Below are 12,919 nucleotides of genomic sequence, written 5' to 3'. Positions count from 1 at the left end.
AAACCCAAAACCCAACAAAAACGAGATCGTGTTTTGTGATTATAAGGGAGTCATAGTTCTCAAATGATAAAAAGAGAAGAGAAGATCGTCTGCTTACCTCCCCTTCACCCTTCATTATTTACTTATTACCTGTTCTTTCCATTTACTTTTACTAAATCGTTAAGGAGATGAATTTCCAAACTAAGGGGAAACACAAGCATAGATCTAAAAAATAGTGTGTAGAAGCTTGGTCAGATGTTTCTTTGTCCAGACAATAGTTATAAAATTGAAGTGTTTTAAATTCTTAACTGACTGACCCAACACCTATCCAGGTCAGTGAACTTACCAAAAAGAAGTGTTTGACTTGAAGAGTAGACATCTGTGAATTGTGTTCCTACCCCTTGTAATTGATACTAACCAAAAAGTGTTGGAAAGGAACTTCATGTTTCTGAGTGAATTTCTGCTAGGGACTGGGTGGAGAGGCAGATTACTTTGTATCTGCCTACTGTATGATTTTCTTACATCTCACAAAAATTACAGCGAATGCTGCTTACTCCCAGAAAAATGAGTTTAGACTAGAAGGACCATAGGTGCCATCAAGTTTGCTCTGTCCCAGCAGCACCTCTGTTGTACCAGCTGCCACTTTAGTGGCCTTATCTGAAAGTGACCTGTAACCGCTAGCCTGGGGCAGATGGAACAAATATCTGGAGCGCCTTGTGACTAAGGGCCTGGGAATGCTGTCCATGCACCGCAGTCCCTCAGCTCCTAGAAACCCTGGAGTCTACATCCTCTGGGGCCATGTACTTAACATCAGGTACACTTGAAAATAATAATCAGCTGACACAAATGGATCAAAAGACATACATGAATTATGTTCCTAATAAACCCTCAGTAAGTAACTTTATAACAGTCTGAAAAAACTTAAATAAATACGTAGGCTATAATATTAGACATGGTTAACAGGCTTTGATCAGACTAGGTAGAAAGGATAAATTCTGGCTTGGTTTATAATTGAGACATGTAATTAAATTTGGTGATTGAATCTTGTATTTGCAATTGGTAAATATTTAAATAAGCCTACCAGATTGGGTGTATATAGTAACTGGATTGGGGAGAGCAAGCTGGAAAACATAAAAGCATTGACAGCTACTTCAAGAAACAGGATGGAAATGGTGCGTATTCATTCTTTAGTGTTCTTAATACTCAGTAGTGAGTTAATTTGGCAGGTTTAAACTGTAGGCTTGAGCATAGTGATTTTTAAAAGGCAGAGCTTAGAACAACTCAAGTGTCTGGATGAGGTGGGCAAAAGGGGCAGAAAATTCCCAGTTTTAATCCAACTCTGATAATCCAGTAGTTCTTTAAAAAGTAGTTGCAGGACCCTCTTTAAAACATACTAAACTCTTTTGTGACCTTTATTCAAGTGTACTATATGATCTAATTTCAAATTTGTTGTATTATTTTGAGACCAAAATTTATTGGAGGGAGGCCATCATTTGTTTCTTACAGATGAAGAAGTTAATCGTAATAAACCCATCATCTCATTGGGAAGGTTTTCCCTTTGTACTACTCTACATGCTTCAGTAACATTCAGCTCAACCTATTGGGACTTAGATGTTTCTGAGACATTGATCATCTTTCCTTGGACTTGTGTGGATTCTCTGAGATCCCACGACAGCTTTGCAGATTAGTTTTACAGGACTTGTCAGTTCTTCTGTACTCAGGAGGTGCCTTGAAATACTTTGTATTCAGCCTCCAACACTAAAAGAGCTACTGAGTATAACATATCCATTTTGATTATGAAGATGGGATTTTCTGTCTCTTGAAATCGTAAGGATATCTCTATAATCCTGAATTATGGCTATTTTACACATTGAAGGGCTGATATTGCCCCTGAGCAAGCAAATCCACTGCAGTAAGAGGATATGAGGGACAACTGAGAGCACCAAGATCAAAAATAAGATAAAAGTAAAGATACAGATGAAAACCACAGCGTATTTATACATCAGATTATACAGGATTCTAGAGTTGCTTTTAATCTGTTACTTAGATTGTATACTCTGCTGCAGACAGTGGTTATTTCAAAAGATGACATTTTATTTGAGAACGCTTTCATTTAAGAAATTCAGTGTACTCCTTAAATAATTGGATAGCTAACATGGAATCTTAAAATATGAAAACTAGTGATATCTCTCTGAAATGTTGATTAATACTAGAATTTAAACCCAAGAGTTCTGAGACTATGGTATGCAGAATGGGCACAATTCCTCCCCATGTAGCCAAAGCCTTTTCCTGTGTATCCCCTGGTGTATCTGTCCTGCAGAGCATAGGGTAACATTAAAATATCTACGTGAGTAATACATGAGACGCAAGATCGTAGTGGAGCTCTGTGAAGGTAAATTTCTCTCTTGTCAGTATTTCTAGCTCTGAGCATCTGTGCTACACTGCAGTTCTTTGTCTTGGTTGTGGTAAGGGGAAGAATTGAATTTCTTCAACTTTTAAATAATTGATAACATCATTATGAAATTAAAAATATAAGTATAAACCGTGTCCATGGGAAAGTAACTTATTAATGAGGTTATAGGGTGGCTACAAAATGAGTTAACCAAAATACCCGTTGGGCTATAACAAGTGTGGTATTCATCTGACTACTACTAGTCATGTGTGCTGACTACTATTAATTACTGTGATTGATTTGCACTGCACAGATAGGACAAATAGACTGCCTTAAATTTTCTCCTACCCCTTTTTTTTGTTCTTACTGCAAGTCAAATCACCTTTGAGTTATCTGGTAATTCCCAGAACGTTCAGAGAACACCATGAGGCACATGCACAGTTCCACATTTAAGAACCATTCGATAATCCTTCGGAAATCAGTAGCTGGAGGACAAAAATGGTATATCTGAGAAACGTGTGGATGGCTTTCTGCGCAAGTTAGTTTGAAAGTTCATCTTCAGAAATGTTCTCTTCTAAACTGCTTCTTATGTTACTGCTTTTGGAAACAAAAATTCATTAGCTTAGTTTTTTCAGATTAAAAGTACTGTACTTAAAGTTGATGATGAAATAGCTAATGAAGTAACCCTCATGTATTATGTATATATAAATGAAAAAAAAATCCTCAGCTTTGATTTGTTCAGAAAAACGTACTCTAGACTTATTTATAATGTGCTATGTAAGCTAACATCTTGTTTCTAATTTCAAGATTGAAAATCAGCTCAGGTGAATTGGCACAATGTTTTTTATATGGATTTAGTCTGTCAGTTTTATCTGTTAGAAGAGTTCTCATCATACAGTAAATTTGAGACATCCTACATAGTGCAGTGATTTTGCACTTAATATCTTGTCCTCTGTTTAGTATCAGCTTACAAAACATTAATCTACACATGTAATGTTGCTAGATCATGCCTCCTTTATTCAGCTTTTAAACAGATACAGTTTCCATGGGAGTGGCTTATAGTCTTTAATCAACCAGAATATGCCTCTGCCCTAACTGAATTTCCACTAATATCCTAATGTGGTTAGTTGAATTGGTCTGCTATACTAAATGAACTACATATGCAGGAACAAGAACTAAATCTGTGGGTTTTGAAGCTTTCAATGTGTTTCGTTCCATGGAGAGTTCACGATTTACCTTTTTTGTTTATTTATTTTAATAGGATCGAAAACTTCTTGCCACAGCTCAGCAGATGCTTCAGGACAGCAAGACGAAAATAGAAGTTATAAGGATGCAGATTCTTCAGGCAGTCCAGACCAATGAATTGGCTTTTGATAATGGTGATGGAGTAAAAAGAAAATATGAATTGTTAATGTCAGAATGTCGTGGAGATATGTACCCATATGTACACTGATTTATCATAAATTTCTAGTGGAAATGTTAGACAAAACTTGCATGAACTGTAAAATGATCGGAGACTAGGCATACCATCATGTGTGTTAGGATGCCAAATGCATCTGATTTGAAGCAAAATACCTTAAGCTTTAATGAAGAGAAATATAATCCCTCTTCATCATCCTTTTTATACCATATGCAGTCAGTTTTTGCTTTGGGGTCTTCATCCTCCCTTCACGCATGCTGTCTTTTGTCCTGACAATAGCTAGTGATTTTCTTTAAAGCATATAATCTTTTCACTATCCTAAAAAAAAAAAAATGTCATGCAGGTACAAAGCTTGCTTGTCATGCTTAAATAGATTGACCTTATTATTACTAATTGGAGCACAGATGGAGGTGAATTTTTGCTCTCTTTATGGGTATTTAAGCTAGATTGAGTATTAAACAACTATTTTAAAAACAAAACAACAAAAAAATCAATGTTTTTAAAATTACCTGACTTGAAACACTCATGCTGCATTTCAGAAGTAGTTTTAAACTTGCATTTCTTTGGAAATCTTTAAATAAAAATAAATAAATAAATAAATGAAACCATTGCCCTTAAGCTATAATAGCATGACTGTACTATAAAATTGTGGGCATATCGGTACATCTCTAATTCTTGAACTTTATTCGTATGCGTTTCTGGGTATTGAAGTTGTGTGATGATGGTCGTAATCAGGGCCTGGATATATCCTAGATAATGAAAAACTTGTGTGTGTGTTGTGTTTTGTTTTGTGGGGTTTGGGGGAGTTGGTTTTGTTTGTTGATTTTTATGCTTACGACACTTCTGTCTTTTTTTAACACTCCATCTTAGCACATGAATTATGTATGTCATTTGTTCAAAGGAAAAAGAAAGGTATTCAAGCTAGCAGAAATGCTTTTTTGTGTTCCTACTACTCTTAGAGCTTTAAACAGAAAGGAATGTATCTGGGATACTTTCTAATTCTGTTTAGGAAATCTAAACACTGTGAAAAGTGGGCATTAGGATAGTTAACCCAAATCATTTGGAGAAGGATGTGTGTGGGTCCTCTTAGATTCTCTGTGCTGGCAGAAGCCAGATTCCCTGGGATTTCATGTGAAGCAGGAGAATTATCGGAAACCGATCAGGGATCTACTTAGCTACAGAGCAATTTGAAAGATAAATCCTCAGAGCATGGTTCAGAAATGTGACAGTCTCAAAACCTCCTTCTTACCAGCTGAATGATGTTTGAGAGGTTAGGCTTTTGTGCCTTAACTCCCCTGAAGACATGTTCTTTTTCGAGCAATTATAGCTCTCCAAGGAGCAGGACCTGTTTATTAGATTGAGGCCCTGATCAATTATTTCTTCCTTCAAATGCAGATGCTTAAAATGTCACTGTTGCTTTTATGATATACTTCAAGCTTTTGTTTGGACTGCTAAATCTGCATATCTCTTTTTTTTTTCTTTTCTCTTCCCCTTTTTTTTTCTTTTTTTTTTTACCCTCTCCTCCCCTCTGTTTATATGGGGGAGGGGTTAATATTAAAGAAATTAAACATGGGTGTGGTCTTCAATGAAGATTGTTTGTTTATATCTCTTTGCAGCAAAACCTGTGATAAGCCCTCTTGAACTCCGAATGGAAGAATTACGGCATCATTTTAGGATAGAGTATGCTGTAGCAGAAGGTGCAAAAAACGTGATGAAATTACTTGGATCTGGGAAAGTTACCGACAGAAAGGCACTTTCAGAAGTAATTTACATCATTACAATTTCTTGCACTACTTCATTTTAAATGCTCTTTCAAGAAAAAAAATTGAAATGTTCTGATTTTTTTTATTATTATTATTTTTAAAAAGGCACAAGCAAGATTTAATGAATCAAGCCAGAAGTTGGACCTCTTGAAGTATTCACTGGAACAGAGATTGAATGAACTTCCTAAAAACCATCCCAAAAGCAGTATTATTATAGAGGAGCTTTCATTGGTCTCTTCACCCACATTAAGTCCTCGTCAAAGTGTAATATCTACTCAAAACCAGTATAGTACACTGTCCAAACCAGCAGCTTTAACAGGTATGATTTATGGAGCTTTTTAAAAAAAAAAAATTAAATTGTTTAAACCAAGTTTTTAATGCCAACTTTATTTCCTTCTGGACATATTTCGTTGTCATTCTTTTCCTAGACAAAGGCATTTAGAATTTCCAATTGCCCGTGCACCAAAGAAATGCAGATAAGTTTCTTTGATTTATTGTTGACCTTTTCATAATCCTGTTGAAAAAGCAAGGTTCTAGCCATAAGTTAGGTCGATATGGAACAATATTACTAGTGTTTACCTAATGCCTTTCATCTTTAGATTGTCAAGCACTTTAAAAGGTGGGTAAGTATCATCGTCCCCATTTTACAGATGGGGAAACTGAGGTTCAGAAGGGTTGAGTGGCTTGCCCTGGTCATACGACGAGTCAGTGGAAGAGCTGGAGATAGACACCCAGCTTTTCTCCCAGTCCCCGTTTTACCCACTGAATCACATTGGTTTTCTAGAAGGTGAGATTTATGCTATAAAAACATGTGTTACATTTCTAAACCAAAGAAGGAGATCCTAACAAACGTGCATGGAACTATTAAAGCCTCTATTTATTGGAGTGAATTTTTTTCCTTGCAATTAAACATGGGGATTATTTTTTGTTGAGACCTAGCCTACTGTGAGGGAATAGTACATTTATATATAAATATAAGACTTAGAACTTCTCATAGTTTGGGTTCAGCTGGAGTTGTTGTCCTTCATTCGAATTAAACTGTTTCAAGAGACGAGCCATGCTTTAACAAAGCTCTTAAACATTTGCCTCCCAGTTTTCTCAAAGAAAAGCAAATACTTTTGACTACTTGGGGGTATGTTGCTTTACTAAATTTATTTAATAAATGGTCGTATAAGAATTACTAGTACAGATAGGTTTGGGGTTTTGTTTTGTTTCCTAGAACATTTTACATGTAACTATTAAATCAACTATTAACAGAGTAAGTTTATTACAAAAACAATCTGTAATTCACGTTACTCTAGTTATGCTTCTATAACTGAAACCAGAAATTAGTTTTGAAGCACTGTGGGGCTGTGTTTTAAAACAAAAAGAGGAACTCTTCTGCCGAGCTGCAATAATAATAAAATGGAGTGAGTCTACTTGTCGTCCATTTTAGTTCAGTAAGACAAGTAGCAAAGGGTAAAAAGCATCAAGTCCTCAGCCGAGAGCCCTTGTGAAGTTGCAGAGTGGTGAGAGGAACTTTTTTCATCATATGGAATCTCAAATGATTATGCCCAGTGACTATGGGCAGGAAGTATCATGCCTTGGTTTTAAACCAGCTTTTTTTGTTGTTGTTCTTTTCCTGTAATATGTAAACATGGGTCAGATACAGTATAGTGACAAATAATTCATCTTTAAATGTGATTTACAGATAGACATGAATGGTTTCTAATAGTAGTTATCAAACCAGAGCTACACGCTTGTGAAGTTCTTAATAGTTTCACTTTCGTATTAGCTACACAAAGAGCTTTTGTATTGAATTGGATTTAAATGAACGGTGTCTTTGTGTTTTGCCTCTAACACTTTGTGAAAAATAGATCAGTGCTACTGTCATATTTTTAAAAATGGATCGACGGAATTTTCTGATATGCATCCAGTTCTTACACAAGTTTATAGCCTTTCTGCTTATTCTTTTTTTTTTTTTCCTAAACAGAGTTTGACGATGAAGTATTCTTTTACCTTTTAACCTGTTTTGAGAGCCAATAGCATCCTTTGTCTTCATAGCCTAATTTTTAGCTGTCACTTATGGCTGTTAGTTCCCTACAGGATAGGATTTCTTCTCAGACTGGTTTCTTACTGTCTGTTCTGTGGGCTGTAATGTTGCCAGACCATTTTTAGGTCAAGTCTAACTTAAAAGGACTCTTTGCAACAGAAACTTAAGTTTCAGAGTTAAGTATGTTTGCTGTCAAAATAACACTGCATTTAGGAGCTGCATTTCTAGCTGACAGAATGATTATGAACTGGCAAATTTCACCACTTCTAATAGTTAATTTTGTTAGCGTTAGTGGTGTCACAGTTTTACAGATGCTATCTTGTACAGGATGAGGTAAGCCTACCATTCTTGTAACCATCTGAGGTATTCAGATGTTTCTGTGCTTAAGTTAGAACAGCAGCCTTTATACCTGATTTGGTTAAAGATGTAAAAGATTTTGAAGAGTAGCTTCTTGTCTCAGCTTTTATAAATCCAAATTCAGTCAAGTTGAAACAATTCAACGATTTAAATTATGTACTAACTCATATTTGACATTAGCATGCAGCAGGCAAATGTGATTTCTGAATGTATTTTAAACAAATTTGTAGTCTCAATAGTCAATGTGTTCATTTTAATTACCGAAGTGATCTGTCCGATATCATATGATTATATAAAACTTAGGAAAAAATGTTATTGTCCCATCTGCAAGATCCATCATTTTAGTAGAAACTTAAGATTTGTCATCTTAAAAAATGACATCGCTTACAACTTGAACCCAAGTCAGTTGAGTTCTTAAATGAAGAAAACAAAGATACTTCTCAGACACAGAACAAAAAATTATTTTGTGTTATTTTGATGAACTGTTGCTCCTTCTAGAAGGTTGAGTCCCACATATTTGACTTTTAATGCTTATTGTCAGTATATTTTTTTGTCTTATATCTGTCTCTTGATTTTATCTGATATTTCTGTTATATCTTGCAGTGGTCAGAATGTGAGCTATTGCCATAAATTAATCATTAGTCATTCACTTTGTTTACTTAAGAACAGAAATTTTTGATAAATCGTCTGTCTTGTTCTAGGTACCCTGGAAGTTAGGCTAATGGGCTGCCAAGATATTTTGGAAAACGTCCCTGGTCGATCAAAAGCCACATCAATTACACTACCTGGTTGGAGTCCAAATGAAGCCAGATCATCTTTCATGAGCAGAACCAGTAAAACTAAAAGTGGGAGTAGTAGGAACCTTCTGAAAACCGATGATTTGTCCAGTTCAGTATACTTCTCTTATTTTCATGCATATCTTCTATTTGTATTTTAATGTGCATGCCATGTTCTGTAATTTAAAATACTAAATTGATTTTAAGCTTTAAACTTACCTGTTTCTTCATCCGTCAAGTTGTTTAAAAAAAGAAATCAACAACACAACCACACTATTATGCTCATAAGAACCAATTAAACATGAGATTACAGTTTTAAGGGAAACTTACTGAAGATTTTTTGCTTGTGGAAAATCCTCTTAAAGATTTAAGCTGAGTTTGTGTAATTTACTTACAGATGAAGTGTGTGCTGTGCTGAAGCTGGATAACACTGTGGTTGGTCAAACTAGCTGGAAACCTATTTCCAATCAGTCATGGGATCAGAAATTTACACTGGAACTAGACAGGGTAAAAATGTGGTCTTCCTTCATTGACAGCTGTAGTCAATTCTTTGAATTAATTTCATGTTGCTTTATTTTATTTTTTTTTCAGTTGTTGTGGTTATGTTCAAATTTCATATGTGGAAGTATTGCCATCCTTAACAGAATGAGCTCCCTGGAATTAAGCTGTTATGCTGAGCTGGTATTCTAGAAATTTTAGCTTTTCTGGCCTACAAACTGACATAATATTTTTATCTAAGATCTAGCACATAGTGTCTGTTTAGCCAGTGATAGATGGTGCTTAAATTTTTAGCAGGATCATCAGCTTCTCATTATTTATCAGTAAATTCTAATATCACTACACTTTGGATATTTTGATAAAGCTATGTCATAGAATTTTTGCAGTGCTTCTGTAAAGACGTTCTTATGTGAAGCTGATAAATTCTTCAGCAATAATAAATAAATTCACTAATAGTTCTTTCCTAGTACTTTAAATGTTACTTGGAGGACACAAGTATCTGAAATGATACTTGGCGTTTCTTTCCTTGCATCTTTTGAAGAGAATTTCTGTTATATAGGTTTAATCAAGCATTTGGGTTTTAGATACCTGATAGTCATAGTATTTTAATGTACAAGGAATTATTATTTTTTCCCCATCAATGTTTAAAATAGACTGAAAATTAAGCTATATTTTAGGAGTCTAAATGTCATCTCCAGTGTATATATAAAGTATTCTAAGAAAAAAGAGCCATCTTCCTGGTTTTGCTCTCTCCACCTCACCCCACCCCTCTGAGCCCCAAACCAGATTTCTTCCATACAGGAAGGAAGCAATTTTAGACCTGCAAGTTGAGAAATTCAGGTTCTGGTTAGGAGTAGTGCAAAGCAAAACTAGGAGCTGTGGAGTCTTGAAGCCTTGGTTATTCTCAGATTAAGACTAAGACTTGTCAAAGTTTAGTACCTGCTCCTGCCAGCCTAGTGTGTGTCCTGTTCACTATTTAAGAACTCAATATTAGGGGCTTTTTGGTGCCAGAAAAGGACCTTGCTTTTGCTGTGTGTAACCATGCGTCCTTCTGTATTTGAAATGCACGTTCCAAACCCCATCATGTTTATCATGTTTTTATCTGTTGCTTCCTCTTAACTTTTGTTTCTTTTAAAACCTACAGCTGTCATACAAAGACAGTATATTGATGCATCATGATGGAATTGAACTATGGTAACTGAACTTAGTAGCATACAATGCTGCTGTTTGTATTGTATTGCAGGATTTTTCATGTTTTGTAAGAGGCTTTTATAACAAGCATATAAGACATTCTAAGAATATACAAGTCCCACCAGCAAGAAATAGCAGTAGTTCTTGCTAGTTTTAAGTTTTTGGCCCCTCTTCATGACCATGTTACAAAAACTGTATGTATTTCTAGAGATACTGTATAAAGCCTTGCATCATGATGTGTGTGCTGGTACAAAAATGTCACTATGCAGCCATGAAACACAACTGATACTTGTAAATAACATGGAAAACTAGTAAAGTTCATCTTTCTAAACTCAGGTGAAAATTTGTTATCAGAGCATGAGCTAAAATATCTTGAACTAGCACTATTGTTAGACTGACTCCAAAGTCTGGTCACTGTTTGTGACTCCTTCAATTCTTGGGAGCAATTTTACACTTATACTTGTGCTTGGACACTGGAGATCACATTTGAACTGAAGTGAAAGGCTACGATCATCCTAGTGAGAGCTTGCTCAGTATGGCTAGTTAGCCCTGGCACTCTTTTAAAGTAACAGCTCTGCATCTTGATCCTTGAGTTGCTAGATCTTATGATTGTACAGAGGTAACTCTTGCAGAACAATTACTAGTAAGTAATTTCCTGTGTATGTTTTTCCTGCTGTAGTCACGTGAATTAGAAATCTCAGTTTATTGGCGTGACTGGAGATCTCTGTGTGCAGTGAAGTTTCTGAGGTTGGAAGATTTCCTGGATAACCAACGGCATGGCATGTGTCTCTATCTTGAACCCCAGGGCACTCTCTTTGCAGAGGTAAGAATGTTTATTTGAAACACTTAAGTAACACTACTTGCAAGTATGCTCAAGTTTTTCTTAAACTTCTAAGAATGAATTTTGTTCTGAAACTTGAATTATAACACACATTATTTGAACTGCAGGTTACGTTTTTTAATCCAGTTATTGAAAGAAGACCAAAACTCCAGAGACAGAAGAAAATTTTTTCAAAACAGCAAGGTAATTTTTTAGTATAAACACCTAAAGCTTAAAAATTGTACAGATCTGTGATTTTTTTTTTTTATATGGAGATCTAATATTTGTCTGTGAATAAAACTGTTGATAATGAAGGATTTGGCATTGCATTTAGAAATGTTTTGGTTTAGAATTCTTTGTTATCCATTAGCATTTAATGGTGAATAATTAGGAATTGCTAAGAAATATGACACATTCAGTTTGTTCTTCATAAACTATAAATGAATTAATATGAATTTTTTTTAATTATAGCTTTTGGTATTAAGTTAAGAAATGACTTGCACTCTGTTTTCTTTTTTCACAATATCCACAGGCAAAACATTTCTCAGAGCTCCTCAAATGAATATTAATATTGCTACTTGGGGAAGGCTGGTAAGAAGAGCTATTCCTACAGTAAATCACTCTGGCACCTTCAGCCCTCAATCACCAGTGCCTGCTACTGGGCCAGTGGTTGATGCACACATTCCTGAACTAACACTGCCAACCAGGTAGGTGATATCTACAATTTGTAAGTACTTTTAAGAGCAAGAGTAACAGTGAGATGCTTATGCCCTAATGTACTTAATGTATGTTGAATCTGTTTATTCTGCAGTGTTTTAATTTTGGACAACTGTTTTTATAGACAGATCTACACACGCAAGATTTGGTTTAGGAGAAACCTACATAACATGCAGTTTTAAGTTGGTTTGCATACTATTAAAACAGTCTCTGCTATACATTGAGGAGTTATTTGTTTTCTTGCCAGTGACTCTCCTGTAGCAAAATTGGACTTTGAACTTGAGCCTGAGCCTCCACCAGCTCCACCCCGTGCATCTTCCCTTGGGGAAATAAGTGAATCGTCATCTGAGGTAAAGGCTCCTGATGTGCCATCTCAGGCAAGTAACTTTGAGATTTTTGGGCTATACGGTTTAACAAGGTTGTAATATTGGCATCCTTATGATGGATTTCTTCCCTTTTATTTCAGCATATGGTCCCTTAACTTACATGTACAGAACTATCTCAACAGATTGCTCTGATTACTCTTGATGCCAGACTGTTTCCGTGGTTGATGTGTTTAACTCTCAGTGTCATTGGTTCTGCCACAGAAAAAAAAAGTCCAAAATCATTAGAGTATTCAGGAAAAAATAGCGTTACTAACAAAGAGCAGAACGACTGGAGCAGTAGGTTTCATCAGTCTGTTAAAAGCTTGCCAATCTGTATCATCTTAAACTATACCATTTTAGCTTAGATAATTCTTGTGTTAAGAATTTTACATTCTTATAGTAAAATTTCTGAATTCATTTGCCTTCGCAATCAGTTTTAAATTTTCAGACTTCTTTTTCTTCACAGGATGAAGTAACAAATTTTGATTTTGAAAATGGCAGAAATAGTATTGTCCCAAAACTCCAGCCTGAAATAATCTGTGAGCCTGATGCTCCCCATCCAGACGTAAAATACACCAACACCCGAGAGCCTGAAGATAGAAGGTAAAA

At 35.5% G+C, this 12,919-nt stretch overlaps 1 protein-coding gene across 4 annotated transcripts in view; it reads left to right on the top strand.

The window, feature by feature from the left end:
- PKN2 (protein kinase N2) overlaps positions 1-12,919 on the top strand; it is a 57,063-nt gene that overhangs the window by 33,717 nt on the left and 10,427 nt on the right. For 2 of the 4 annotated variants that reach the window (XM_086617778.1, XM_086617781.1), the window contains 10 exons: positions 3,633-3,750; positions 5,408-5,553; positions 5,660-5,873; positions 8,645-8,830; positions 9,117-9,226; positions 11,088-11,231; positions 11,357-11,432; positions 11,761-11,935; positions 12,193-12,322; positions 12,777-12,913. In XM_086617778.1, the coding sequence (XP_086473904.1) occupies positions 3,633-3,750; positions 5,408-5,553; positions 5,660-5,873; positions 8,645-8,830; positions 9,117-9,226; positions 11,088-11,231; positions 11,357-11,432; positions 11,761-11,935; positions 12,193-12,322; positions 12,777-12,913 (1,436 nt within the window). The remainder of the gene's footprint in view (positions 1-3,632; positions 3,751-5,407; positions 5,554-5,659; positions 5,874-8,644; positions 8,831-9,116; positions 9,227-11,087; positions 11,232-11,356; positions 11,433-11,760; positions 11,936-12,192; positions 12,323-12,776; positions 12,914-12,919) is intronic. The other 2 variants (XM_086617780.1, XM_086617779.1) reach the window with 2 other exon arrangements.

This window comes from Tauraco erythrolophus, chromosome 10 (genome assembly GCF_009769465.1).
Source record: "Tauraco erythrolophus isolate bTauEry1 chromosome 10, bTauEry1.pri, whole genome shotgun sequence".
Taxonomy (NCBI): domain Eukaryota; kingdom Metazoa; phylum Chordata; class Aves; order Musophagiformes; family Musophagidae; genus Tauraco; species Tauraco erythrolophus.
This window is presented reverse-complemented; position numbering and strand designations above follow the sequence as displayed.